At 39.8% G+C, this 27,197-nt stretch overlaps 1 protein-coding gene across 1 annotated transcript in view; it reads right to left on the reverse strand.

Annotated features, from left to right (window-relative positions):
• ERICH3 (glutamate rich 3) overlaps window positions 1-27,197 on the reverse strand; it is a 94,962-nt gene that overhangs the window by 15,452 nt on the left and 52,313 nt on the right. The window contains 5 exon segments of the mRNA XM_087866003.1: window positions 652-1,101; window positions 10,799-11,035; window positions 15,121-15,419; window positions 19,260-19,446; window positions 26,345-26,525. Of these exon segments, the coding sequence (XP_087722129.1) occupies window positions 652-1,101; window positions 10,799-11,035; window positions 15,121-15,419; window positions 19,260-19,446; window positions 26,345-26,525 (1,354 nt within the window).

Genomic DNA, 27,197 nt, shown 5'->3' on the forward strand with positions numbered 1-27,197 from the left:
CAGATACAATAGAACAATCTTAAAAGCCGGAGTCACTCTGCTTGAATTCAAATCCTAGGAATGCTTCTTAGGAGCTATAGAATCTTGACGGCTTACTTAACCTCTCTGAGCCACAGTTTCATCCCCTGTGAAAAAAAGACGTGATGATAAGAGAACCTAACTCAGGGGATACTGGGCTGTTGTAAGGAGTAGATGAGTTAATATATGTAAGTGTTTAGGACTGGCACGTAGTAAGCACCTGCCAATGTTAGTTGCTGTGTGTGTGTGTGTGTATATATAAGTGCATACGTAGTTACGAACAAATGGTATTTCTAGTATTAAATCACCTCTAAAAAGCCACACATACCCTTGCCTTCAGACACATATTGTGGTTTATTTGATTCTTGAGATAGAATTACCACAAGAAGGAATTTACAGAAAATAGGAAACAAGCTATATAAGATTTATCAAGTAACTTTTAAAATGCATAGAAGGAAAACAGCAAGCTGAAAATACATGTATGATTATGTGACGAAGAGAGAAATAAGAAAAAAGTTGAATGCCTCTGGCATTATCACGATAGTATTTCCCAAGCTTTGGCAGAAATGCAAGGACCAAAATCAGCTTCCATGCATGGGAACAATGGCAGGTCAACTCAATGGCCATACTTACCATCTTGTTCCACCCTATGGGGACCTGCCTCTTTGTCCTTCACCTTAGCAGTGTTTCCTTCCCAAAGCTTACTCTTATCCTTTTCTTTTTCTTCCGTGGAAACACGTTCCCTCGGCTTCTCAGATAAGCCCTCTGCAATCACCTGGGTTCCTTCCTCCATTTCTTCTTCAAGAACATTCTCCAAGCATTCCTCTATGGGCAGAGGCTTGGTCTCTACATCTGCTGTGATTATTTCTTGGTCTTCAATTTCAACTTCTAAGTAATCCTCAGTTGGAAGGTGGGATCTTCCTGGCTCATCATTTTCACTCGACTCCTGGGAAGATGAACTTCTGGTGCTTCTGTTGGGACTGTTTCCAGCGTGGGCCTCCCTATCTTCCACGGCAGATTCATCATCACTGCAAATAGAACACGGCTGACTTCTGGAGGAGGAGGACGAAACAGTTTTTATATCTAAAAAATAAAAATGATGACATCACTGTTTTTCCAAAAAGCAATTAGTTTTAATTGTGGGAATTGGGTTAGTAATAATCATACTAAAATTTTTTAATATAGGTTAATAGATTTAGTACCTTTTTTACATATATTGCACATAATTGTCAAGATAAAGAAAAACCTATGTAATCTGTGAGTCTCTAGAAGTTTTCTTTAAAAAAAATTTATTTATTTATTTGAGAGAGAGATAGTGAGCTAGCAGGAGCTGGGGTGAGGAACAGAGGGAGAGGGAGAAGCAGCCTCCCCGCTGAGCAGGGAGCTGGACTACACAGGACTCCATCCCAGGACCCTGGGATCATGACCTGAGCCCAAGGCAGACGCTTAACCAGCTGAGCCATCCAGGCGCCCCTGTAGAAGTTTTCAGTAGGAAATCTCATTGAACTGAAAACCAACTGTATTTATTTATTTATTTTTGAAAGCCACTGTACTGGAAAGCCTTTCTATCTATTTTATTGTAGAAGAAACCGAATAATCTTACTTGTTCAGTGAGAGCACTTATTCATCATCATCCGGAGTAGCCACAGTACTCTCCATGCATAAAATTTAAAGTTTTATCTACTGTAACACCAACCATACCCAGCTAGCAAGGTGTACTAGAAAGATCAATGCATTTGCATAACCCCAAGACACATTAAAGATATTTTGAGGTGATGCTTGTGTGTGTGTGCTTGTGTGTGGGAGGACATGTTGTCTTATTTCAGGCTCTCCCCAAGCAGACGCCGAGGTCAGGATTCATGTGCAAGTGAGGTACTAAGGATATGCTCCAGAAGAAGCTCCTACAGGTGTGGGGGAAGCAGGGCAGGGCAGGGAAGAAGTCAATCGAGGGAGCTATTTCAAGCAACATCTCCACCTCAGCCTGATCCTACAGGGACCTCTGAGGTCTAAATTATATTAGTATTTTTCGTCCCTTGAGGAAGGAGTCAGGCTTTCATACTCTGCTCCAGTCAGACGTGGCTGCCCGGCCCCCGCAGGGGGAGGTAAGCTCTTTGGCTCTTTCGGGCTCTTTGTGCGGGCGGGCGGGTGAAGCAGCTCCGAGCCCAGGGCTGTCCTCTGAAGAAGGCAGAGGGTGCCAGAGCTGGGAGAGGGCACATGGAGTCAGTAAGAGGGCTTCTAGGGGACGGAGGCCGTGTGCGGATGGGATGGTGCAGATACGCAGACTAGATTTACCAAAGCCAGAAATGGTTCCGTACTTACTACCCAAAAGCACTTTCAAAAATCTCCAAGAAAGCCACCTACACACTGTATCTCTGGAAGGAAGACGCACAGCCTGAAAGTCTTGCCGTATGCTGGAGGCCAGAGACTTGCAAACGTGCTTTTGAGTTTTGCACCCACAGATCTGTGTTTACAATAGTTTTTTATAGAATGTATTTTCAAATGAAATATCCTACACTTAAATGCTGCCTAGCTTTCTTGTTTTCTCTTCTCTGTGTGCTCCTTACTCTTTTCCCTGTTTCTTTCATTTCTGCTTGGCAGCTAGATGGCTGTAGCAGCTGATAGACTTTAGGGGAAGAAATACCTGTCTTTCCTTTTACCCTGTCCTTCACACCCTCCAGCCCAAATGACTCTCCATGACAGCGCTGAGAATTTTAAGCATAGTCACAGAGACTTATCAGAGTTTCCACGAAGATTTCAGAGATGCTACCCAGCAGTTAAAAAGCCTGTAAGCAACAGAACCCCTTAAGTACAATTCCATTTGTTCTTATCTCCCAACTACCTTGACGGGCATCAGAAGACCACTGTCTCTCAAAGGAACACGTACTTTAACCACTCGTTCTTTATCTCCATTTCACAAAATCTGTCTCTCAGTAGGGAACACAGCAGATCAAGGACAGTTGTTCTCGATCTTATTTGTACAACTTCAGAAACTTTAGGGACTATGATCTCACCCTCTCTTAAGCATCTCATAATTTTTTTAAAGAAAAACAACTCCTATTTGCTAGTTGTTCAATCCATGGCTCACATTAATTGTACAATTAGCTAGATGCAGTATTATTCTTGTTCTGTACTCCCAGAAATATTCTTATCTACCATCTTTAATATTGATAAAGAGACTCTCACTTTTGGCCCTGCGAGTTGTTCACACAATAAGGAAAACAAGTGTTCCTCCACCTTTCTTTTGCAGCTTCTATTAATTGTGTTATTTTATCTCAAAAGGCTGAAACACACTCTGGTTCATTTTGAGTCAGTTCCTTCGAGAAGAAAGATCAGGAGAATGAATGGCCTTCAAGAGGCAAGGGTACCCGACCTCCCATATAAACTCATTTCTGTTTTCCAATTTCTCTCTAACTTTGCTGTGCAATTTAGTTTCCTTCTCATTTCTTTCTCTCATTTTCATGCAGACACTGGGGCAAGACTTTGCCTACAAATAAAAGCTCAGAATGTTTCAGGGCCATGGAATGGGATTTTCAACACTAATTTTATTTATTGTTTTAGAAATGAAGCAAGTTTTTATATAGAAATTTTTGTCTAAAAGAACTTTTTACATGAAAGAACTGAGGGCACACATGTAATTTTTCTGTCACTAAGAAGGAAAAAATTATCTTGAAGGCGTGTTAGTAAGCAACTCTGCTCCCACCCAATTCTATTTGTCTCTCCGCGGCTCCCTGCAGGTATCGAAGCTAAAAGCATCTGCTCTTGGTCTTTGTGGTAAAGAAATGATGTGCACTCGTTGGTGTGGCACCATGATTCCATGCCCTACGTGATCTCTGTCCGCCCTGCACACTCAATCAGTCTCCGAACCCTTCACTGTCTTCTCTCTTCATGTCGCTGTCACAAACATGAGACTGAGAGAAAATAATACGTTCTTTTTTTTTTTTTTTAAAGCCACCAGAAGGGAAGTGGTTTTTTTTTTTTTTTAAGATTTTATTTATTTATTTGACAGAGACAGCCAGCGAGAGAGGGAACACAAGCAGGGGGAGTGGGAGAGGAAGAAGCAGGCTCCCAGCGGAGGAGCCTGACGTGGGACTCGATCCCATAACGCTGGGATCACGCCCTGAGCCGAAGGCAGACGCCTAACCGCTGTGCCACCTAGGCGCCCCAATAATACGTTCTTCTGTAAAATAAAACTAGGTGTTTCAATCAGGACTCAGCTGCGGACTGGCTTTGACTTTGGCTATGCCACTGAACCTCTCTAAGCCTCTGTTTTCTTGACTCTAAAATGGGGCTAATTCCCTCTGTAAGTCATTGTAGAAATTACATGACACAAAATCAAATAATGATTTCTTTATGAATTCCAGTCTTTCCCCCTCTATGAAATCACACCTGTTAAGTATAGTCTAATACATTTCTTTCTTGTGATTTCACCCTGTGCATTATATGAAGAATAGTAATTGCAGTGACTGTTTGCTGAGGAAAAATAAATAAATTAAAACTTGATCATGATTATGTATGCACCTACTGTGTACCAAACTAGGAAGTAAGCACTTTACAAATATCTCATTTAATCCCATGGAACAGCTATCTTCTTTTTCTAGATCTGGAAAGTAAGGGGGGTACCTGGGTGGCTCAGTTGGTTAAGCGTCCATCATCTCAGGGTGGTGAGATTGAGCCCTGCATCAGGCTTCTTGCTCATCGCAGAGTCCACCTGAGATTTTCTGCCTCTTTCTCTCTCCGTCTGCCCCTCCCCCCGCTCACACTCACTCTCTCTCTCTAAAATAAATAAATTAATTAAATTAAATTTAAAGGCCCAGAGGAGTTAAATAATACCCAATGCCCATTAGCTATAAAGTAGCAAGTTTTGCAAAACTTTTTTTTTTTTTGTAATGACTCACTGTGGTAAAACCAAGACCACTCTACTTGCCAAAAGGCCTTCAAACAGACAGCCCCCACTGTCAGGGACCTACTCTTGCTTCTCTTAACTAACTTTGCACTGTTCCCACCCCAGGACGACAAACGGAAAATAGTTCTCTCCAAAACCTCAGAACTCATGGAATTCAGCCTGTCCTCCCTTTTATATCCCTAGTGGTCATTCTCCATTTTGGCCACTATATATATATATATATATATCTCAGTGATCCCTGTTTATACTGCCCGCCTTGCCAAGTTGATACACACCTGACCAAGGTGCCAACCACTCATACATCCACAGTCAACACCAGTCCGGCAAACTCAGGATGCACTCTGCTCTCCCCTCTCATTACTGAGGTTCTGAGCTGTTCTTTACCTTTCTATCCACTTCCATAGATTCATTCATTAAATGCATATTGAGCACCTCCTCTGTGTCAGGCAATGTGCTAGGTTTGTTTTAAGGACACAGTAGAGAAAAAGGCAGGCCAGGACCCTGCTTCCACAGGGATTACACACTCTAGCCAGGCACCGCCTCCTTTTCCACGAGCACGACAAAGCCGCTGTACGTGTTCACTCAGGTGTTTGCTCATTCTCCTTCCGGTGACGGCGACCATGGACAGCTCAGGAGCCCCTGTTACACTCTCACTGCAACCACGTTGTCTGTTTTAAACCAACTGTAAGTCCTGACCTTAGTTTTGAATCATTTCCTCACCCGTTGCCACAGAGCATGGTTTTGCTATAGTTTAAACTCAGCATTTTCTCCATTAGCACCCTGATTTTAACTACTTTGTTTTGGGTTCACTAGCTCGACGCCCCATGAATACTTTAAGTGCACAAATGCAGTACAAATATGTAAATTCAGTTAAAAACAACTAGTTTTCACCCCAATAACATACCATGCATCCCAACCCCATGGATCCAATACTCTTCCAAACTCTAATATAAATTGCTTCTCTCTCCCATTCTTTAGTCCGGGGGTTCACAGCAAAATCTGCGGGGATGCTGCTCCTATTGTCTTCAAACTGGCCATGATACATGAGTTCATACGTCCTGCTGTTACTCATATTAATAGTTCTATCTTGATTATACACACGAACTCATAAAAATCTGTTATACTTTGTATTAGATACTGTGGTTTAGTCAATATTTTCATATACAATAATGCCTAATTAGACAAGTGCTCTGTACTCAAAAATATTGTAGAATGAATGTATGCTTAATGAAAATAAAAGTGGAAATCATTAAATTCCAGCTATAAACAGTAACTAGCTATTTGTCTTAAGGGGGAGCATATGTCCTCACACGGATAATTCATGACTCAATTCATCACAGAGACAAATACACACATTACTTTGTAAGAACAAACATCTACAGGTAAATGCAGTTCTAGAAGGAGGAGACAAAAAAAATGGAAAAAGCTTAAAAGTTCCTCCATATCTCCCTTTAATTGCACTTTTTTAAACATTAAAATGAATACTTAACATACTGAGAGTGTAATCAAATCCTGTGTCACACTATGCTGCCCAAGTCCTTTCACATTTATCCACTAAGATTAAGATTTTATTGGGTCTCTCAATAACACCTTTGCTGTGTACAAGACAGATTCAAAACTGCAGAGAAATACTTCATAGGAAAGTGTTTTATGTGGACTAAAAGATGATTCTGCATTTAAAGCCATGAAAGCCTGAGAGTCATGACTTCCTACTTCAATAATCAAAATGTGAATATGGATTAAGGAATTCTTACCATTCAGAAAAATTAAAGTTTGACTAATCATGCAAAAAAAAAAAAAATCACACGTATAGATGCTGACCAGAAGGCCATCTACAGTCTTCCCCTAGTCCTTCTCTTCAAGGAGCAGTCAAGTTACACTGAGGTCCACAGAATGTGGTTTCATAGCACCTATAATTTCAACATGGAAGGAGCGGCCTCCCCTCATGTGCTTTTCTTCAATAGCCAGGCCAGGAAATGAAGAGTGAGGTTCTTGAAGTCAGTAAGTCAAGTAAATAGAATATTTTTGTGACTCTGGAATTTTGAAAGTCTATAAGGCCTGTTTCTTCAACAGACTGGAAAATACAAGTGAAGTATTATCTTTCTTACTTGAAAAAGCATTTGCTTTAATTCTTATATTCTATTCTTTGCAATTCTGGGAAGAGATTCTCTCTCTCTCTCTCTGAAATCTTTCTCATAAGAAGCTATTGATTCTTTACCTCTTACTCATAAGCATTATCATCCAAACTGTCCATAAAAGTATAAAAGTATATTCTCAGCGACATGACACTTTTCCCCTCAACCTTATAACATTCACCTATGACAATATATTTTCAACTAGTGAATTAATGCCCGGGGTTGCCAACACAAATGCAGAGAAAAGGAAGCTGTCATTCTTTTTAAACGATGGAAAGTCTCACACGTCATCCCTAAACCAGGGTGCTCTCTTCGTGGCGCTTGGTCCCTAGCAACTCATCACTCACGGGCTGCTCAGCACAGAGCATTCATCAAGGCTGGCCACGCAATTGTTAGCTGGCAGTTTAAATGGGGCCGACTTGTCACCAGAGTGACAGCCTGGGCAATTGTTTGCCCTCTGGGAACAGGTGCAGGCAGGTTCAAATGAAACACATCCAAATACTAACAGCAAGATTCTTAATCATGTCAATAAAAAGGATGGACCGGTGTCTCAGAGCCAGTGGTCACAATATGCCTCTTACGCTTTTGAAGATGAAATGCTGTCTGGCTTTTTAATAGAGTGTTCCAAGGAACCCGTTGTGTCATTATCATTTTTAATACATGCTACTTTGTTTGCTGGATGAAATCTCTAATTCAGATACACCGCATGCTAAAAGGAATGTTTCTGAATAACACAAGGCCAGGTTATCAAAATCAAGGGATGGGAAATAAAAGAGCTGGGAGGTAGAGGAAAGAAACAGTAATAAGCAATGAGATTTTGTTTCAAAATAATGGCAAAGTTTTAATGTAAATACCAAAAACGCAAAAGAGCTCTTTAAAAGGATAGATTAATAATATCATTATTGAAACAACAAAATAAAATAGTTGGCAAATTTAATTGCTGGCTCTTAAACTTCCCATTCGTGGGCTAGATTTTATATGTTCTGGTAGCTTTCACTACGTATCTCTTAAAAAATATTATATATTCTACACCCAACAATGCGGCTAACTCCATACAATCTTTTCCAATAAAATTCTTGGTGTTAAAACAATCAAGTAATTGCATCATATTTACAAAATATCTTTTAGGAAATCACCTCTGAGAAGAATAACAAGGACAACATACAGTCCTAGCTTTCATAGTGTAATAATTTTGTGTTATTAACTTGTGTAATTAATTTGAGGCGTAAACTTTAACATATGAAATAATAAGAGATAATGAATAAGAGAACAATGAATTACTGAACCATAGAGCTTTATAAAATAAAGAGCTCAGTGAAAGCTGCCAGGGTAGGAGAGCGTCATGGAAGAGCAGGGGCTCAACTGAGCTAATTGCCTGGGCGAGGACAGGGAAGTCCGTACAGGGAGGAGAAAGGTCCATTCGAGTAAAAGTAGAAAATGTCTGTTTTTATCTCCTCTGTTCAAAAACAAAACAAAAAACAGAGGCTAGAGAATAAGATGAAGAGCTCAAGATAAGTGACTCTAAAATGCATAGTCTTGAGGGAGTAGAATTCTTTTCTTGGGGGGATTTGCTTTACTTTTAGATAAATAGATATTTTCTCATTTGAAACAATGTTATATTGTTTCTCCAAAATCCAAGCTCTGAAGTTGGGTACGGTTTACATCTTGGTTCCACCACTTTGTGGCTATGTGAGTTACCATATCCAAGGTTAGTTATTGGTAAAATGAAGATAAAAAGAAAAAGTACCTGCTTTTTAAGATTGATTGAAGTAAATCAGATAATTCATATAAAATATTTAGGACAGTGTTTAGCACAGGGTCTTAATAAACAATACCTTTTGGATGCCTTTCCAAACATAGGATTCCAATTATTAATATGCAAGCAGTATTCATTTTTAATGCTTACCTATCTTTGTCATTCAATAATTATAGATCTAAATGATGAAAGCTTTCCTTCCAAGGAAGATCCAAATACTGCCTACATCCCTCTCTGTTTGAACATAAAAATTTATTCTGTCTCAGAAAAAAAATCCATCTGATCCTAAGAAAACAAGATGATTATGCAGCACAAAAATAATCCCAGATGACCAACTATTGAACTGAATCTTCATGAAATCAACTTGTTAATTCCCCACCATTACTGAAGAAATGGAAAATTGAGTCACTTGTGTTTTGAACCAGTTATATTTACATGCAAACACATTTTCAGTTCTATTCCAGGTTCAAGTCACTTGTATAATTTCTTCAAAATTTGATTCATGTGACATCACTTTCCCATAGAATTCTTTAACTTTCTCTATGTCAAATAGGAATATAAACTTAAATCCAATATTCACACTCAAATTGAGGACAAAAGCTTATATATTAGGCATGTCTGGAAATAAAATATAAGTATTAAAAGAAATTATAGAAAAGGCCTAAGACTTTATAAAAAAATATTTCAATGCCTGACCATTAAACTTCAGTGGATCTTTCAACTACAATAAAAGTGATATCAAATCTTTTCAAGTTTACTAATAGCGAACATCATTCTAAATTTTCACATTGTGCTTCATTCTTTGCTTTGACTGTCAGGAAACTCCGGATTAAATTTTTAGTTCAAGCTTAGTGATGGTCCCATCTACAGTTCCTAGTAAAATTACCTTCTCTTTTACTCTGAATAATTTCTGTATTTTCTTGCCTTGTGTATGTGTACATGAAATTTTGGAATAGGTCTGCTTCAATTCTTTCTTGAAGAGAGTGGAACTAAAATATTTGCTTTTATAATTACTTGATTACTGAATTTACTCTCATTTTATATTATCCCAATATACTCCTTGAATTCAAAATTTTGAATTGTATACAGAAAAAAATGTTGAGAAGTGGAAAGAATGGGGGAAATGGACAGCAATTCAAAAAGTCATCAAATGTAACCTTATTCTCTAGCCCAAAGCAAACTACAAAGACATACATATACTTAAAAATGACAGAGTTACTGTTATAACTAATAAATGCCTTCAGTGTACCAGGAAAGATCTCTGACTAACTAAGAATCACATATCCTTGGCCAAACCCTTTTATGGGACAAAGCAGGAAATTGGTTCCTTCTTTGACTGAACATTATTTCAGGGAACAAAGGTCTTTAAAAAAGTCTTAAAATGTTTGAGATATGCCTCAGATGATAAGGGTATCTTCCTCTGCCTGAAAACCTTTCTATATTGTCCCCCTGAACATTCAGAGTCATTTTCGGCTTAAAGACTGTGAGGGAGCCTCCTTTGCCAAGAGCAATAATCCTTCCATGAAACTAAGATGCCAGCATCCTGTGTGCAAGGTAAGTGAAGACGAAAACATGAACCTCGGGCAGGAATCTTCAACTTTCCCTTTAACTGAATGGGAGCTACTTTTCATTTTTTCAAGGCTACAAAATGGTGTGTGTGCACGTGCATACACGTGGTGTGTGTGTGTGTGTGTAAGAGGAAATACTTTGGGATTTAAAAAAAAAAGTAACTTTCTAAGTAAACAGAGGATGTGTCACTACAAGAGTTATTTTCTGACCCCTGTTGAAAAATCCCAGCAAACTAAGGAAAGAAGGGATTAAGGAGTGACCCCATAAATTAGGTACCTATGGAAGCCCGATTGATCAACATCCGCTGGTTAGGGAACCAGGCTCTAAAAGAGGATCATCCCATTAAATATAAAGGAGAGAACACTAGTGAGCACACTTGCTGAACAGCACATGTCACATGATCTGGGAACAACTTGCCTTGTTTATGCTCCTCCAGTTCACTGTCAGAGCATCCGTCACCTTCATCTTTCACATTGTCATCAGCATCCGCTGCCTCCCGAGACAAGGTTTCACTCTCCTTCTCAGGGGCTAAATGATCTTTTTCATCATCTGAGGGTGACTTTGACATCCCATTCATTTGATCATCAGCCTGTCCTTCTTCGTTAGGTTTCTCATCTTGTTTCTCCTCATCTACTTCAAAATCTTCTTCATATTCTGAGGGGAAAAAAAAACACACCACTATAAGAAGGAAAATAGAATCTCTGATACTTAACCTGTTTGACTTTAATGAGAATTTTGACTCCACTATCCTCTCTTCTCTGGGCCTTTCTTCACTTCTTTCTCCCACAATTATTGAACATGGAAAACCAACAGCAAATGATCAAAGACCACAATCAGTTACATACACAAGAGCACAAAAGAAATAAGGCTCCAAATGACGAGCCTGAAACCTAATGAAAGTTCATTTACAAATGGACATCATCATCCACAATAACCAAAATGGACAGGAGAAGAACTTGATAGAAAACAATCAGTTAGAAATAAATTAAAAATGAGGAGAACAGGATTGTAATAATGAAAGTTAATTTGGAGACCCACCGAGGTCATATTTCATATGAAGAATGTTCAAAATATTTGGATATCAAGTTAATGAATAGTGAAGTGGAAAAATTCAATTAATCAAGTCCAAAGGCCCTGAGAAGTAATACTGTGAATAGCACATTCTTTGAGAACCAAATGGACATCAAGAAAAGGCATTATGAGAGATTCTATACCTAGACCAGAACCCAAATCATATGCATTATTCATCCCTACAGTCAGTGAAATAATTATATTCCAAGGATAAAAAATTCTTATAAAATAGAACATTCCTGTCACTGCCACATTTGCTTCATTCCCTACAGAGGTGCAACAAATCTGTAGCAGAAAAAGGAAATTGTCACATCAGATAAACTCCAGCTGTCCCTTGTGGTTATAATTTTTCACCTTTCATATTTAATTGTTCCCCTTTTTCCTCCACCAAAAACTAAAAATCTTGAAATGACAACATGCCAAGGATGGAGAGCAAAAGGATTTCATGCAGAACCAATTAAGCAAATAAACAATTATCTTTAAAATAAAAATTACAGGGGAAATAAAGCTTTCCCTATTTTGTGTGTTTTAGTTATTAGCTATTCTGGTTTCCTCGCCAGTGGTGGGGGCCTCTCAGGTAATTACTTGAGAGCTAGCTACCCTGCCCCAATGAAAGAAACTTAATTTAGAAATGCATGCCCTGTGCATATGAAGAAAGCTCTGTTAATGCAGAGATTGTATGAGGGAGATGTAAGGGGAAAAGTGAAATCAGAAACTGTAACGAAGAAAGGCAAAGAGAATTCATCACAAGAATGTTTTCATGAAAGAGATTTAATGAGGGGAACATGAATTTGGTTTCTACTGTATGAAAAAAAACAGGAAATACTAATAAAAACAAATACTTTTATTCAAGTATTTCAGGCCAAATAATAGGATAGTCCCTCACTTGGCCCAGTCAGCTGTCAATCGGTAAGCCTTTTTGGAGAATCTTTAACGTGGAAGAAGATAAAATTGTAAGATAAGAGACACTACGATAACACAACCCCTGCCATCAAGGAATCTCCAATTTTTGTTGAGGAAATAAGATACAAGTACACAAAGGATACAGTACTCACAGTAGTTTTTACACATGGTCCTCAGTAATGCTAGTTTCACCACTACTGGGCTTGACTGCTACAGATTTTCATATAGGACTTCTGGGAAATAGTGTCAAAGGAGTGGAATGGAATTTTAGAAAAGGGCAGAAAGTCATTTGGAGATCATGGAAGACTCCATAAAAGGGGGAGTTTGGGTTAGCCACAGAACACACACGTGTGTGCTCACACACACGCACCACAGAGAAACACACGCTTCTATCACTTTGCAGATATTTGCCGCTGGTCACAGGATAAGCAGAGGGCCAAGCAGAACAGGAATGAACTGCTATAATTCCATCCATAGTGTCCCGGAGTGGTGACATAGGAGGGTTTTAGAGGCAGGCCGTCATGTGCCCAAGTCCAAGTGAAAACACTTGCTAACTATGTGACCTTACACAATTTGCTCAATGTCTTCAAGGTTCAGTTTCTTCATCTGTGACAGGGTAGAGCGTGCCTCACAAAGCAGTGGTGACTGTTCAAGCAATAATCCTTCGAACAGGGACACCTGGGTGGCTCCGTCGGTGAAGCTTTGGCTCAAGTCATGATCTCGGGGTCCTGGGATTGAGCCCCACGTTGGGTTCTCTGCTCAGCAGGGAGTCTGCTTCTCCCTCTCCCCCTACTTGTGCTCTCTCTCTCGCTCTCTCTCACTCTCTCTCTCAAATAAATAAATAAAAAATTTAAAAGATACATAATCATCATCCCTGGAACATGCTTGGTACAGTGTCATGGGCAGTACGTGTCCAATAATGATTAGGGATTAGTAGTAATATGGGGGTGGAAGGAGTTGGTCATAGACCAGGAAAAATACACTCTCATGGAGGCACCTGACTAAAATCGGAGAAGCACAAGCGTCCACAATTAGGACACAATTGCAGTTACATTATTGAAGCAGAGCATTAATTGAAGGAACATGTAGTGAACCATAAGAATAGTCCCTACCTCCTATTTTGGAGGTGCTTCTGTGTTTTCTCTCAAAGTACAAGATCCAAAGCTGCCCTGGCTTTGCTCTACCCACTACTGTCATTACCCCTAAATATCATCCCTCCATGAACCACGAGCACTCAATTTGCGTGAGAGCTCAGAGCCACCTCCTTCATGTTATCTACTCATGTTCTCACTCTGAGTGAACTGGGGGCATGCTTTCTGGATTCCTTTTCATAATTTCTTGTTTCTCCCATCTCATCTTTCTTCTTCCAGAGAATTTAATTAGCTTGTTGTTTACCATCCCCACTAATGAGGAAGTGAGTTGACACGAGGTCGACACCAATCCAGCGGCAAACCTCTCTCACTGACCTCCACTCAAGTTTCCTGCTGCCCTTTACCATCAGGGGATGCTCCGTGGGGCGCCGAAGCCTGGCTGCCTCTGTTTCTTCTTCTTCTTTTTTTTAGAGGACAATCCATTAACCAGCCGACACAGAAGAAAGATCTTGGGAAAAGCTATAGCATAGGCATAAAGTACACTACTCCTAACACTGGCCATGTCGGTTTAAGAAAAAAAAAAGTGAAGAATATAAAAGCCTCTCCCGGGCATAGCTTTAATAAGCCTACACGTCTTGAAAGTTAACACACATAAAAACACGTCCGATTTGTTCATCTCTGTGCTACTGCTATTGCCATAGATAGTTTTAAGTTCTCAGTCGAAGACACAAAGACTAGAAGGGATCACAGAGAGAGATAAACTGGGTCCAAGTGTCATAAGTGAAATCTTGTTTTAAGATGATCACATTCTTTCAGTAATAAACAAAGCCCAGTGCTATCACAGCTCTGTAATTCTTCTCTTGGCTGTCTGAAACCCTTGGGCAGCAGCGAGATGAGATGAGAAGGAGGAACCCGGGATCTGCCCCTTTCCTGATGCCGGTCTCTCCAGAGGTCATTCCAGCGCACGGCTAATGCTCCTCGAATCCCAGCGCTGTCTCCTTGCTGTCGGCCGACGTGCAGGCAGCTCTCCCCTTCTGCCTTTGGACATACCACCCACACCCGGGTAACATCGAGGACAGTTTGTACAGAGTGGGACAGTCTGGGTTTGGAATTAGACAAGCCTGCGTCCTGGAGTGTGGCAGAGTATGCCAGCCCAGAATATGCCATTTTGGCATTCGGATTCTTTTGAAGGCAACTGAGAAAGAGTAGATACAAGAAGAGGTCTCTGCCTTCCCCTTATTTGCCTAAAAGCAGGACATAAACTTGTGAAGGTGTCTCCCCTCCCCCTTTTTACCCAGGAAGGACAGAAGTTAATCAGAGGAGACAACTCTACACCCTCATCAGTCCAGGAAAAAACACGGGAGGAATCAGCACCACAAACCTCACTGAAACTAGCCTTTATCTAGCATTTGCCTTCCCATAATGTGCTGCCCCAGAAGCTCAGTGCTTTTCCTTGTCTCGTCATTTCTCTAAAGAACAATTTCTTTAGCTAAGGTGCTACATGAGCCCAAGTGCTAACCAACCCCTTGGAGGGAGAAGGTGGTCAGGGATTCCTCCCGGGTAACAGAGCCGCCTGAAGACTGCCACTGAGTGACATTTAGTGCGTTGCTGCCCATCTCCATAAGGGCATTTGAAATAATAGCAACAACAAAAGAACTCTATGTTATCCATTACCGTATTTAAATATATTTTCCTGGGCATCTTCCCAAACATCTTGCTCTGGTTTTCCTTTAAGTTCCATTTCTTCCACAGCTGTTCTCACTTCTACGATCCCTGTTTTTTCTTCTTGAGCTGAAAAAATGACTGAAGCTGTTTTGTTCCCCTCTATCTCACTCCTTCTCGGTATCATGCACCCTCTATCCTTCCTCAGTTTCCCCTCACCCTTCTTCAGTTCTTCTCTTTTCTCAATACTCTTTTCTTTCCTAGGTTTCGGTGAAGTTGGATTTTTGTCAAGGCCCATTGCAATAATGCACCTGTGAAAAATAGAAAATAACGTGTTTATTAACCTTTGTATATAACACAGTGGAAACTCAAAGCTTTTTAAATCATTTATTTCTTATTCTAGTAAGAAATATTATCAGAAATATTTTGTTATAGTACACATAGTTAATTAGAATAAGCTATTTTCTCACTCATACCAAATTCTTATAAATGAACACAAACAATTATTAATAATTTTACCCACGGTAATAAAGAAGAAAACAACAACTAAGAACAGTTGTCTCAAACGAAAACTCATGCCTTCAAAGCGTGTTTTTAGCCTTATTAGAGAGTCCAATAAACATATCATTCAAGTTCTTAAATGAGAATTATGTGATAAAAGAACATTCAGGTATATAAATAGGGAAGCTGAGATAAAAATAATCAGAAGAAGAAAGATGCCATTCAGTCTTAGATAATTTGTTATTCCAACAACACAACAACAAAAGACTTATATACAAGATTGACTCTAAATAAATATGATTGATTTTTTAAGAAACATATACAGTCAAATGTTGTTGTGCCCTTTATATAAACACCTCGGGAGCCTGCGTGCTTATTTTAATAGAACTGTCATCATTGTTTTTAGAATGGCCTTTTGAAGCCTGTACGACAATCTTTTGGTGACTTTTCCTGGCAATAAGCTCTTTTGTTCTTTGGAGACGGCAATAATTTGTAGAGGTCATAAAGTCATTTGAAGTCAAATCTGGTGAAACAAGCAGATGATCTGAATGTACATTAAAAAATATTTTTTAAATCAGCTATAATAAAAGTAACATGAATAAATCCTTCTATAGCTTTTTTCCTATCTCTCAAGTTAATACTGAAATAAGAATTCCAATTACGATAATAATACAGATATTAATTAAAATGATTATAATAAATAGTAAGATAATTGAGCATTCCCTCTGTGCCAAGCTTTTTGCTGGGTACTATATACACATTATCTTACAGGATTCATTACCGTACCCAGGACGATACAATAAGAACTATCATCACAACTTGACAAACTTGAGGAAACTGAGGCTGGCGGGCCTCCATGCCTTGCCCAAGCTCACCCAGCAGGCAGGTGAGGGATGGAGCTGGATCCTGGCTCAGGATTGCTAGATTCCATCCCCTCACAACGAGGTACAAAGACATTGTTAGATTACAGGTGTAGCCCTCCCAGGACAGCCCCACAGACAGATGCTACACTGCAGGGCTTCCCAGCAGGGAAAGGGCTCACACTCTTCACCAGAAACTAGCACAATCTGGAGAAGTTTGCACCAAGGCCTAGAGACCACCTGTGACCTGAGAAAGGTGCCTGGCAATTGTCAGCCTCCACCAGCCTCCTCCTCTAGAACTTCCTGCGTCCCCTTCCCTGCACGACTGAGTGGGAAACTGAATCAATACAGTGCACAGGTGAAAGCGGATCCAAATGTAGTCAAGATGTGTCCGTCCAGGAAGAAAAGAAATCATATGTAAAATCTGAAAACCGCCACAGCGTGAATCAGATCCAATGGCCATTTGTTGAGTTAAAGATTTCACCGAACTTCAGCCATCCCAAGTCTAGAAGTAGCATAGGAATCAATTCTCCCAGCTTATGAGAACTTAGTTATATCACTTATCTTTTCAATATCTCCCCATAAAATAAAGCTAAAAGATCTGCGCTCAAAGTAACTATCAGGCTGTAAAAAATGAGATTATAAGAATACACTCACCTCCCCCACATTAAGCCTGATAAATGTTTCTTGCCTGTAACGATGATGTACTTCGCGCACTGCTTTCCTTGGAATAAAGGTGTCATGCATCTTCACAGAATATGATTACTAGCACTGCCTTCTGTTCAAGCTGTTCTTCCCTTATCAATGGCAACCCCAAATGCATCGATTTGGAGCTTCCGATCGGCTGTTACTTTTAGTTTATGTTGTGACTACGTAGAGCTTTGACGCCTCCCTACTGCACGCACAGACTTTTTATGGCCCATCTGCTTCGGGGAATTGCACGAACAAAGTGAGCAACACCTGTGCTGTCCTCGTCACTGACTACCTATTTGACTTCTGAGTACAATCAGAGGTGTGGATTCCGATTTCCAAAGCGCGGCGCAGCCTGCATTCTACTTGGCTGGGCCATTCTCCCTCCCGTGCTTCACTCCAGCAACTGAAAAAACTACCTTGTCTCTTCGGTTTCCATGACCGAGGGATGGGTACAACTGTGGGACCTCCACACTTAGACGTGACCGCTGCTGAGCCTTTCTTGTTTTCCGAAGACCTTAAACAGGTAATTCCTAATCATTTTTAGAACCTGAACTCCCTATTGGCGTTTTAAATAATCCTCTCCTCATAACCAAAGTTCCAGAGCCAGTATTTTTTAAATGAATTAAAATTAATTTCTTTTTTAACAAATTAGAGGCATTAATGTACACCCCTTAAAATAATTAAAAGCATTATTGTGGATGTGACCCCCCCAAAAGGTTATGTAATGTTATAAGTGAATAATATTATATTTTATAAACATTTATTTTATATTTATATTATATAAATCAGTTTTTTTAAAAGGTAAGAAACCTAACAGGTCTTATTCTTTAATATCACGACCATTTTGTTTTTATTATTTGAAAAGGTCAAAGACAGAAGCTAGAGGGAATCAAATGAAATCATATAAAAAATTATACATAGACTAGTAAGTGTTAAGTAGGAAAGTAGATGTCATCAATCAGATTTTAGTACTGATTATTAAACCTCCATAGGAAGTGTTTATAACCAAACATTTACAGCTTGGATTTATACAGCAACTCTCAAAGAATGCAATGTGTTTGTGCATGGATGATTGTATATGAGCTCATCAGCTTTCCTGGGAGTCAAACGGAAATTTGTTAAATGACTTGCCCACAAATATGGAGAAAGCATATTTGAGTTGGAAAAGGAAAACAGCCTCAGGTGGGTCCTAAGTACACCTGGGCACGCCTACTGTATTGTTCTAGACCATTCACTGCCCCACTTGCTGGATGACTCCTCCACACCCTTTCTCCGTCCTAAAAACCTCCAATCCCTTCTTCCTTAAGCCATAACCTCAGTTGATTAATTCCTGCTTGACTGAAATTATAGAAACAATCCGCAGAGTACTTGCAGTTGACCCCAACACGTCCAGCTGACACATATTAACTGGTTTACTTGTTATTTGCCTTTCCCCCATTAGAATGGGCTCCACGAGGGCAGGAGCTTTGGTTGGTTCGCTCATGTTCTCTAGCTTGGCATATATCAATTTTCCATGAGTCCTTTCAGAAAAAAATTAAAGAAAGCCTACAAGCAAGTGTCCTAATTTCAAACAGAATGTCTAATATGAAAGCTGATAAGCAACAGTCAAAACCGACCCTTTATCATGCATTAAAATTAGGGGCGTGAGATTAAAACTAGGGGCGTGAGAATGATAACTGGGCCACACCATAATACAAGCATGACCTGATAACCCAACCACATAAGACAGCTGCTTGGCACATGCTCTGGGACTCCCAAACCAGTTCCTAAGAAGAATGCGAATAAAACACCCTCTCTCCTTCCCTTCAGAAACAGAACTTAAAGCAGTATGAGGAGAGGGAGAGAGAGAGAAACAGAATTTGGAACACCACCAGCTTTTATCCCCATTATAGAATACATCTGGAAATCTAACTTACATCTAATAATTTCAAACACAACACACTGGGTTATATAATAAGCAACGGTTAACTTAGACATTTTAGGCTCATCTACGCTGATACCTTTGTTAACAGACTGTGATGAGAAATGCATCAGTAGAAGCATACAAAGAAAAATGTAGCAAACTTGCCCTCTACCAAAGGACATTTGTTTCCATACTTGTAGCAAGGAGATGATCTCTCCACGCACACAAACCCAAAGTAGCCTCGTTTGCCTCCAAGTCTGGAACCTTTTCGATGCTTGTATTCACAGCAGGAGCTTAACCTGTTCACCTGCATCCCATTCAGGAAAAAGGTGAGACTGAAGGGAAAACCATGGTGCCTTTTGGAAATAAACTGAAAGGTCTCTGGAATTAAAAAGGTAAACACATCAGTGAAAGCAACTGACTTTGGACCAATATGTTCAAAATCACATTTTTCTATTAGATGAGTACAGTATTATGCTCTAGATCACCTTTTTAACTTGAGGACAATTTTTAATCATAAAAACACATGCTATTACTTTTATTTACATAAATACTCCAAGGCATTATAAAACTCTGATTTGTAATAAAATAATAACATTATATGAGCTGTTACTATGGCCAGGCATTGTGCCCGATAATCTTGGGTCTGTTATTTCTCAACAAACACATGAAGTGTTTATCACTAGTTTCTATATGCAGAAATTAAAGTTCAAGGGAACTCAGTAATTGATCCATACAGTACGTAGGAGAGTCAGTGCTGGGAGTCCAAATACCTCTCTAGATTCCATCTTGCTATTTAGCTACTGATAAAGTATATGGCAAAAGGCTACTGTGAGCTCAGTAATGCTTTTAAATAAATGTGTATTTTTAGCTATGACTTGAGCCAGCCTAATACATATATGGATGAGGTAGAATTATTCCATCTCAAATCCATTCTCAGATCTGCCTGGATTTGGGTCCCCTTCTTGTTCCCCCACCCACCCAAAAGTCCCACCAATAAATTAAGAACCACTGCTTGTAGTTAATAAATTTTAATCATCCCAAGTCTTTATAATGCTCTTTGGAAAGGTCTCACCCTAGAGATCCCAAATTCTAGGTCTAAGAAAACACTATTCTACAGAGCGACTCAGAAACCTGCTTTTCATGACACTTCTAATGTCGCTTCTTACAAAACAGGTCTCCCTGGACTCTTCCACTTGTGCTAGTCATGGAGTTGATCAGTTCATCTCTCTGCTCTGAACACATTTCTTATTGTTAATGTTATTACAGTCATTTAAAAATATGGCAACACCAGGGCTTCTCAAACTTCAGTGTGTGTCAGAATACCCTGAAAGGCTTATTATAACACAGATTGGTGGGCTTCACCCCAGAGTTTCTGATTCACTAGGGCCCAAGAATTTGCATTTCTATTAAGTTGCCAGGTGATGCTTGAGCTTCTGGTCCAGGGACCCCACTTTGAGAACCCTGATGTAACTGTCTGCTGCCCTGCATGTTTGTGAAATCCATGACAGCTGGAACTGGTCTGACTCATCTTTGTTTCCCCAGGTCCCAGGACAATGGCATAGGAGGCCCCCAATAACTAATTAATAAATTATTATTTTAACCTGTTTCACAGTCATCTGGAAATGCTATGTTCATACCACACTCCGCCCCCAAAAGCTGTCTAGATCAGTTTGCAACTTGTACTAAAGAACACAACTACTGGAAAGGTAATTCCATCATCTATACCTTAGTATGTGTGATGTACAAGGAAACACACAAGGGAAGACAAAATTGAAAAGTTAGCGTCTGGGGAAACTAAGATACAACAGATTTAAAAATCCACTTGTCTTACTGATGCGCGGACTCCTAAGTGTGGACTAGAAAGCGAGCTTGACTGCTTTCTTTCCAGAAACGTGAATGGGACATTCATGTCATGCGATCTATTCTGCTGCAGCATCACACCCCCAACTACCTGAGGTCCCAGCCCAGGAAGAGGGTGCAGCTAAGGAAATGCTGAGAGCGGGCGCAGGAGGCGGACTTCTGGGGGCGCTGCCCTTCCACCGTGTGGCCATGTGGCTGGAGAGTGCACCCACCTGTTAGTCCATTCCTTCCTCTTTTGTTCAAACTTACTGAACAAGAATTGACACCCTCTGCTTTTCTTCCCTGGTTATTTCTTTTTTAAGCTTATATTTTAAAATTTAGTGATGCTTTCCAACCCTGACTTAATGGTTTCTGCATGGAATAATGGAAAGACTATAGACCAGAGGTCAGAAGATTTGGGTCCGTGTCCTAGTTCCTCACTAAGTTGAGTATCCCTTGGTAGGTCATTGGACGGTTGCATTTCAGAATTCTCATCTATTAAACGAGGATGGCCGCGGGAGGGGGCGAAGGAGTTGGGTGGAGGGAGCCATCCAGTCTCCCCACATCACTGAGTAGCCTTACACATGATATAATGTGCAGTGCTAGAAAGCAAGCTATACTATTTGTAAAACGTGGTTATTCATTGTTGACTGGCAGCGGCTCGCACTATTTTAGGCACTAGAGAGGAACTAAAGTACTGAAAAAAAAAAATCAAATATGGTCTTCTGACTCAAGAAGTTATAATTCAGCAGGAGAGACAAAAATAATCAGCCAGATTTCTGGAGCGAGGTCCCCAAATCCTCTCCCCTTAAAATTTTGTCTCCAAAAACGGACCAAAGATTTAAAAGAAACTGACAGCCGCTATTCATCAAAAATTACTGAACTTTTCATAAGAACAGAGGGAATCTGAGGCATTCTTGCCTGGGGCTGCTCCCATCCCCCTCTCCCGACAGCAGTTCATCCCGGGTTCTAACAGAGGAGGGCAGGCCATAAATAACCAGCAGCTTCCCTGTCAGTGGGGGTTGACTTCATCTGGAGCAAAAAACAAAAAGCCTTGGCCAGTGGCATTCCCTGTAATAAGCAGCAATCTTGGAGGCAAGCTAACATGGAAGGTCAGAGATTCTGCTAGCTGAGACTGTAGTTGTAATCAGGGCAAGCAGCAGGCTGATATACTAGCCAGAAACTTAACAGGGAGATACAGGCCACAAGGCCATTGCAGACACATTTGATAAGCTCTCCATACGTCCCCCCGCTGACGCGAAGTGGCATGGATTGGAGTAGGCCCAACCTATTCACACATCGCCGGCCGATGGGGAGCTTGCACCCACGAACAAAGAAAACACAAGGAAGCCTGATGGAAAATAAAAGTTAAAGCATACTGAAAACTCCCTGAACTTTGGATGGACTCCTGAACCCGTTACAGTGGGTTGAATATTGCCTTCTAAAACTCCATGACTGCCCAGAACCTCAGAGTGTGACCTTATCTGGAAATAGGGTCTTTGCAGATACAAGCTATGAAGGATCAAGATGAAATCATCCTGGATTTGCTTTGTCAAACAAATTCAATGACTGACATCCTTATAAGAAGAGGACAGGACACACAGGCAAGAATGACAGGTGAGGACAGAGGACCCAGAGATGGGAATACTGGGCTACCAGTAGGGGAATGCCCAGGATTGCAGGAATCCCCAGAAGTTGGAAGAGGCAAGGGAAGATTCTCCTAGAGCTATTAGATGGAGGATGGCCCTGCTAATAATACCCGATTTCAGATGTCTGACCTCCAGAGCTGTGAGAGAATTGAATTTCTGTTGTTTTAAACCACCGGTTTTGGGGATTTGTTACATTAGCCCCAGGAAACACACCCATACACAGATCCGTGGCACAAGGTGGAGGCTGTACTTTATTCAAAGTCTTCTGACTCTGTACTGGTTCAAAGCCTTTGAGCACAGCCTCTGACAAATCACTAGATGATCAATAAACTGAAAGCACAGAGACAACCCAAGGAGACCAGCCTGAAAAAGAAAAAGATAAAATCTGAGCAGAGGCATTATACTGGCTGTCCGCCGAGGAGAGGGGGCATGGATTTCACGGATTTCAGAGAAGTTACTAAACAGACAACAGCAAAAAGAGTGAGAACGATTAACCGTCAAGAGAGAAAAGTCAGAATCTAGAATCCGCAGTTGCTGTAATACATGATCGAAAATGTCCAGTTTTCAACAACAAAAAAAATCAAAAGACGTGTATGTAAGAAGCAGAAAAATGTGGCCCACACTCGGGGCGGGGGGGAAGCCATCAAATCCACTCCTAGGCATCTGCTCAAGAGAAATGACCAGATGTCTACACAAAAACTTGCATCACAGCATGATTTATAATGGTCCCAAATTAGAAACAGTGCAAGTGTACACTTAGCGGATGGAATACATTCAGGGGTATAAGAAGAGAGAGCGGCCATTGATAAATGCTGTGAATAGATGACTCTCAGAAACGTCAGGCTAAGTGAAAGAAGCAAGACACCAATGCTGCCTATTGTAAGGTTTCATTTCTACAAAATGTCCAGGAAATGTGTATCTGTAGAGACTGGCAGCGGGTCAGTGGCTGCCTGAGGCTGGCTACAAAGAGCAAGGATTCTTGGCCAACGGGCACAAGGGAACTTTCTGAAGTGGTAGAGGGATTCTGAAACCGGTTTGTGCTAATGGCTGCACAACCCTATAAAATGCTTAAAACCCAGTGCATTGTACACTCACAATGGGTGAATTTTGTGGAATATAAGTTACACCTCAATAAGCTATTTTTAAAAACTAAAAACTCAATATAGGTAACGAGTAAAAGAAAAATGAAAACCAGTTACTCTAAGTCACGGTGTAATGAAATGCTTTGGTTTTCAGGGGAGACTAAGAGCCACAGGCCATGGAGAGGGGGACGAACACAGTCGAAGTCGGCTGAGAAAGCTTCATAGCCTCAATGTGAATCTTAAGAGATGGATAAAATTTGAATTTAAAATCCTATCTTGAATTTAAACTCCTTTGTCCTACTGCAGACAAAGGAACAGCGCTCCAAAAGACAAGATAGCAGCACGGGGGTGGGGAAACAGAGAAGCGGGAGTAAAGAGGAACGTACAAATCGGTACAAAGGATCAGGTTATGAAAACACAGGAAAATGGGGCAGAAAAGGAAGGGATTATAAGAGGGTCAGAAAAAAGAAAAGTTACTTTGCTCTTTGTATCCACATGAACCCAGGAGGACAAGGTTTGCCTTGTTGGAAAGGATGAACATGGTAAATGCCTGCGAAGAACTCTACTAACGTAGCAGAAATACTTGGTGACTTCATAGGTGTACCTAATAAGCAATCAATATGTGGCTTGATGTCTCAAATCAAACTGTAAGACATCACATCAATGAATTACTAAGGGAATAAAAGATGCACTTGCCACATTCCTAAATAATTAATTTTATTGTTATTTCTCATCCAAAAGCAAGACAAATTAACGAATGCCACATTTTTAATTAGTTTACCGCTCCAAGCAGAACGTTAAAAGCCCCCCCCTTTTTTTTTAAACAGAACTCTTCTAAAAACCTATTCACATTTCACTGAATCATGCACAGCTTTGATTTGTAAAACGGGCAGATTCTTTTCAGCCCAGCTAAATTGCTAAGATTGCTGAACCACAAGTCAACTCTGAGCCACCCAACTTTTCAATTTTCAACAATTACTTTCCTGGCAATCAAAGGGCAAGCTGAGACAAAATTTTTGTGTGGACAGGATTCAATTATTTAAGTCCCATTCCATCCTGTTACTCAAGTCTGTCCAATGACACAACAAAAGTCAGTCCCAGGATCAACAGGTACGCAAAACAACACTTAGCTAAGTAACACTCTCCCTTACTTTTTGGTTTTGCATTGTTACCACAGAGGATATGTGGTCTTCCTGAGAATCATTCAGCTAGCTAAGCCTTGTTCTTGTTTCATTCGTAGGTACCACGTTTTCCAGCAGGCAAAAGACACATACATGCATTGTCTTGAAGAAAGCGTGATCCAAGACCCAGGAAAAGTTTCATTTTCATTACGTTCATTCCAATTGTAGATGATAGCTAATTTCAGCAATTCTTCTAAATTAATACTTGAAAGTTGCACTTTCAAAAATGAAGTGTCTATGCCACTATCATTAGGGGTTTCATACCTCTCATAAGGGGTTTCATACCTCTCATATTATGGAAATGTAGGAAACCCTTTGCCACTAAGAATAGCTAACTGAGCAAGGGTCCTGCACCTACTCAGAGGTCCAGGATCTGCTCTTGACCAGGCCCCGAGCTGTGCGTGTAACCTTAAGAAGCCATTGTACCTCTGGACTTCTCTCATTTTCACCATCTACAAGATGCAAGGAATGAACTCTCAAATGCTATGACAAAGTGGCAAAGTAAGTTGCATTTCAGCCAGGTATATAAAATGGAGAAAAACAGTTTTTACCATTACTGAGCATTATTTTTTATAAATACGTTTTATAAATCTTTATAAAGTTAAAATTAACATTCAAATGTTTAATCTTTCTTATGTTGGAAAGTTTTAAATATCTAATCTGTCTAGTTTCTTTTTAAGTACCTGAAATTTTTAGAATTAACAGTCCCTATGTTTGAGTGATGAAGGAAATCAGAAAAGCCAGCCAAAAGTAACAATTCCATTCTTGCCCCCAACTCCTAGGACTCCCTAAACTTGTATCAAGATTGCCCAAATATAAATATTTCTTTTACTTAGTGAAAATGCAATTACTTTCTAAACAGAGTTTCTTAAGCAAGAAAATAACAAATATAATCCTATAACAACTTGTCCTTTTAATTGCTATTCCACACAACTAAATATTGATGAAAACCACTTCAGTACAATATGTGAAACTCTATATTGGATATAAAAATTATCTTCTGCTAAGAAACATGGATTTATGATCAAATGAAGGCAGAAATGTACTAAAATCCATCTAGCCAAATTCTGCACCAAGTTATTTAGGTGTGATTCACCCTGAAGTTTATTGGATTTGTGATTTTATCTCAACATTTTTCTAAAGAACAAATTGCCAATCTGGTATTTTCCCCTTAGAATAATGTATGTTATAATTCACTATGGCAGGCCAAATAGTTAACTTGTAATTTGGGGGACAGTTTATTCGTGCAACATTTTAGTGATCATATATCTCCGTCCCAAAATTAATCTGTTACCAGGTTAAATCACTCCAAATTCTTTCTTTCACAATCTGCAAGAGTAATTGTCGCTTCGGTTTCAATCACGGAGCAGTAAATCGAGATTTACTTTGAGGCAGCTGTTTTATAAGTCCCTGGATATGCATAATTTCATAGTGATTGAAGTCATTTTGATATGATATCAACAATAGTTTATCTATAGCATCAACTTTAAGCAATTAAAAAAAATACTTCACATTTTATGTGTACCTTTTTCAAGTAGTTTGCCTTTGTAGACACAAAGGTTTTCCCCACCACAATGCTGTTGATAAACTTTTATTTCATCCCGGAAGTCTCGGTGATCATGAGACAGGTGCACAGTTTTCCCCAAATAGATCATTGTAATAGCTGCATTACTATGCGGTGGTGTTTTATGAATCTTTCTTGAATCCTAAAATGAACAAAAGAAGGGGGCTTATTAATTAATTACCTTCTAATCAGAGAGAAATGATACTGTAATAGGAGGACTAGAAAAGGCTCTTCCCTAGCAATAAAACCTTGATAAAATGTCAGTCTTCCTAGGGTACAAAAAGTCAAGCCCGTTACCAAAGAAATCTCTCTAACAATTACATGCATTTTGGCTTTGTGTTTTTAATATAAATGCCAGGGATCTGGACAAAGTTTGTCACTTTTTATTTTACTTGTGTGTGTGTGTTTTACATACAACAAAAATATCAGTAACACGAAGAGGAAACTGCTCTTGGTTCTTTCAGCTGGTTCTCAGATAAAAATTCAAATCAAATTAATTAAATATTGGTGGCATAATTTTGTTCTAATTTGTTTTTGCAATTGAGTGCTTTATCTTTACACTTGAGCACTGACAATGTACCCTTCCCTGATCTTCGACTATGTGAGAGGGGGATGGCACAGGTTCGATTCCTTCTATGGTCCCTCTGAGGATTAGAGACATGTGTTATAAGCCTAGGACTATCCATCTTTACAGGAAGGATTCAATCAATGAAAATCCAACATCATTAATATTATTTTTCATATCAAACAGTAAACCCAACAACAACAGCAACAACAACAACAAAAAACCTCTGTTCTATGGTGTTTACACATT

Source organism: Ursus americanus, chromosome 12 (assembly GCF_024610735.1).
Source record: "Ursus americanus isolate L20-20 chromosome 12, mUrsAme1.1.p, whole genome shotgun sequence".
Classification (NCBI taxonomy): Eukaryota; Metazoa; Chordata; class Mammalia; order Carnivora; family Ursidae; genus Ursus; species Ursus americanus.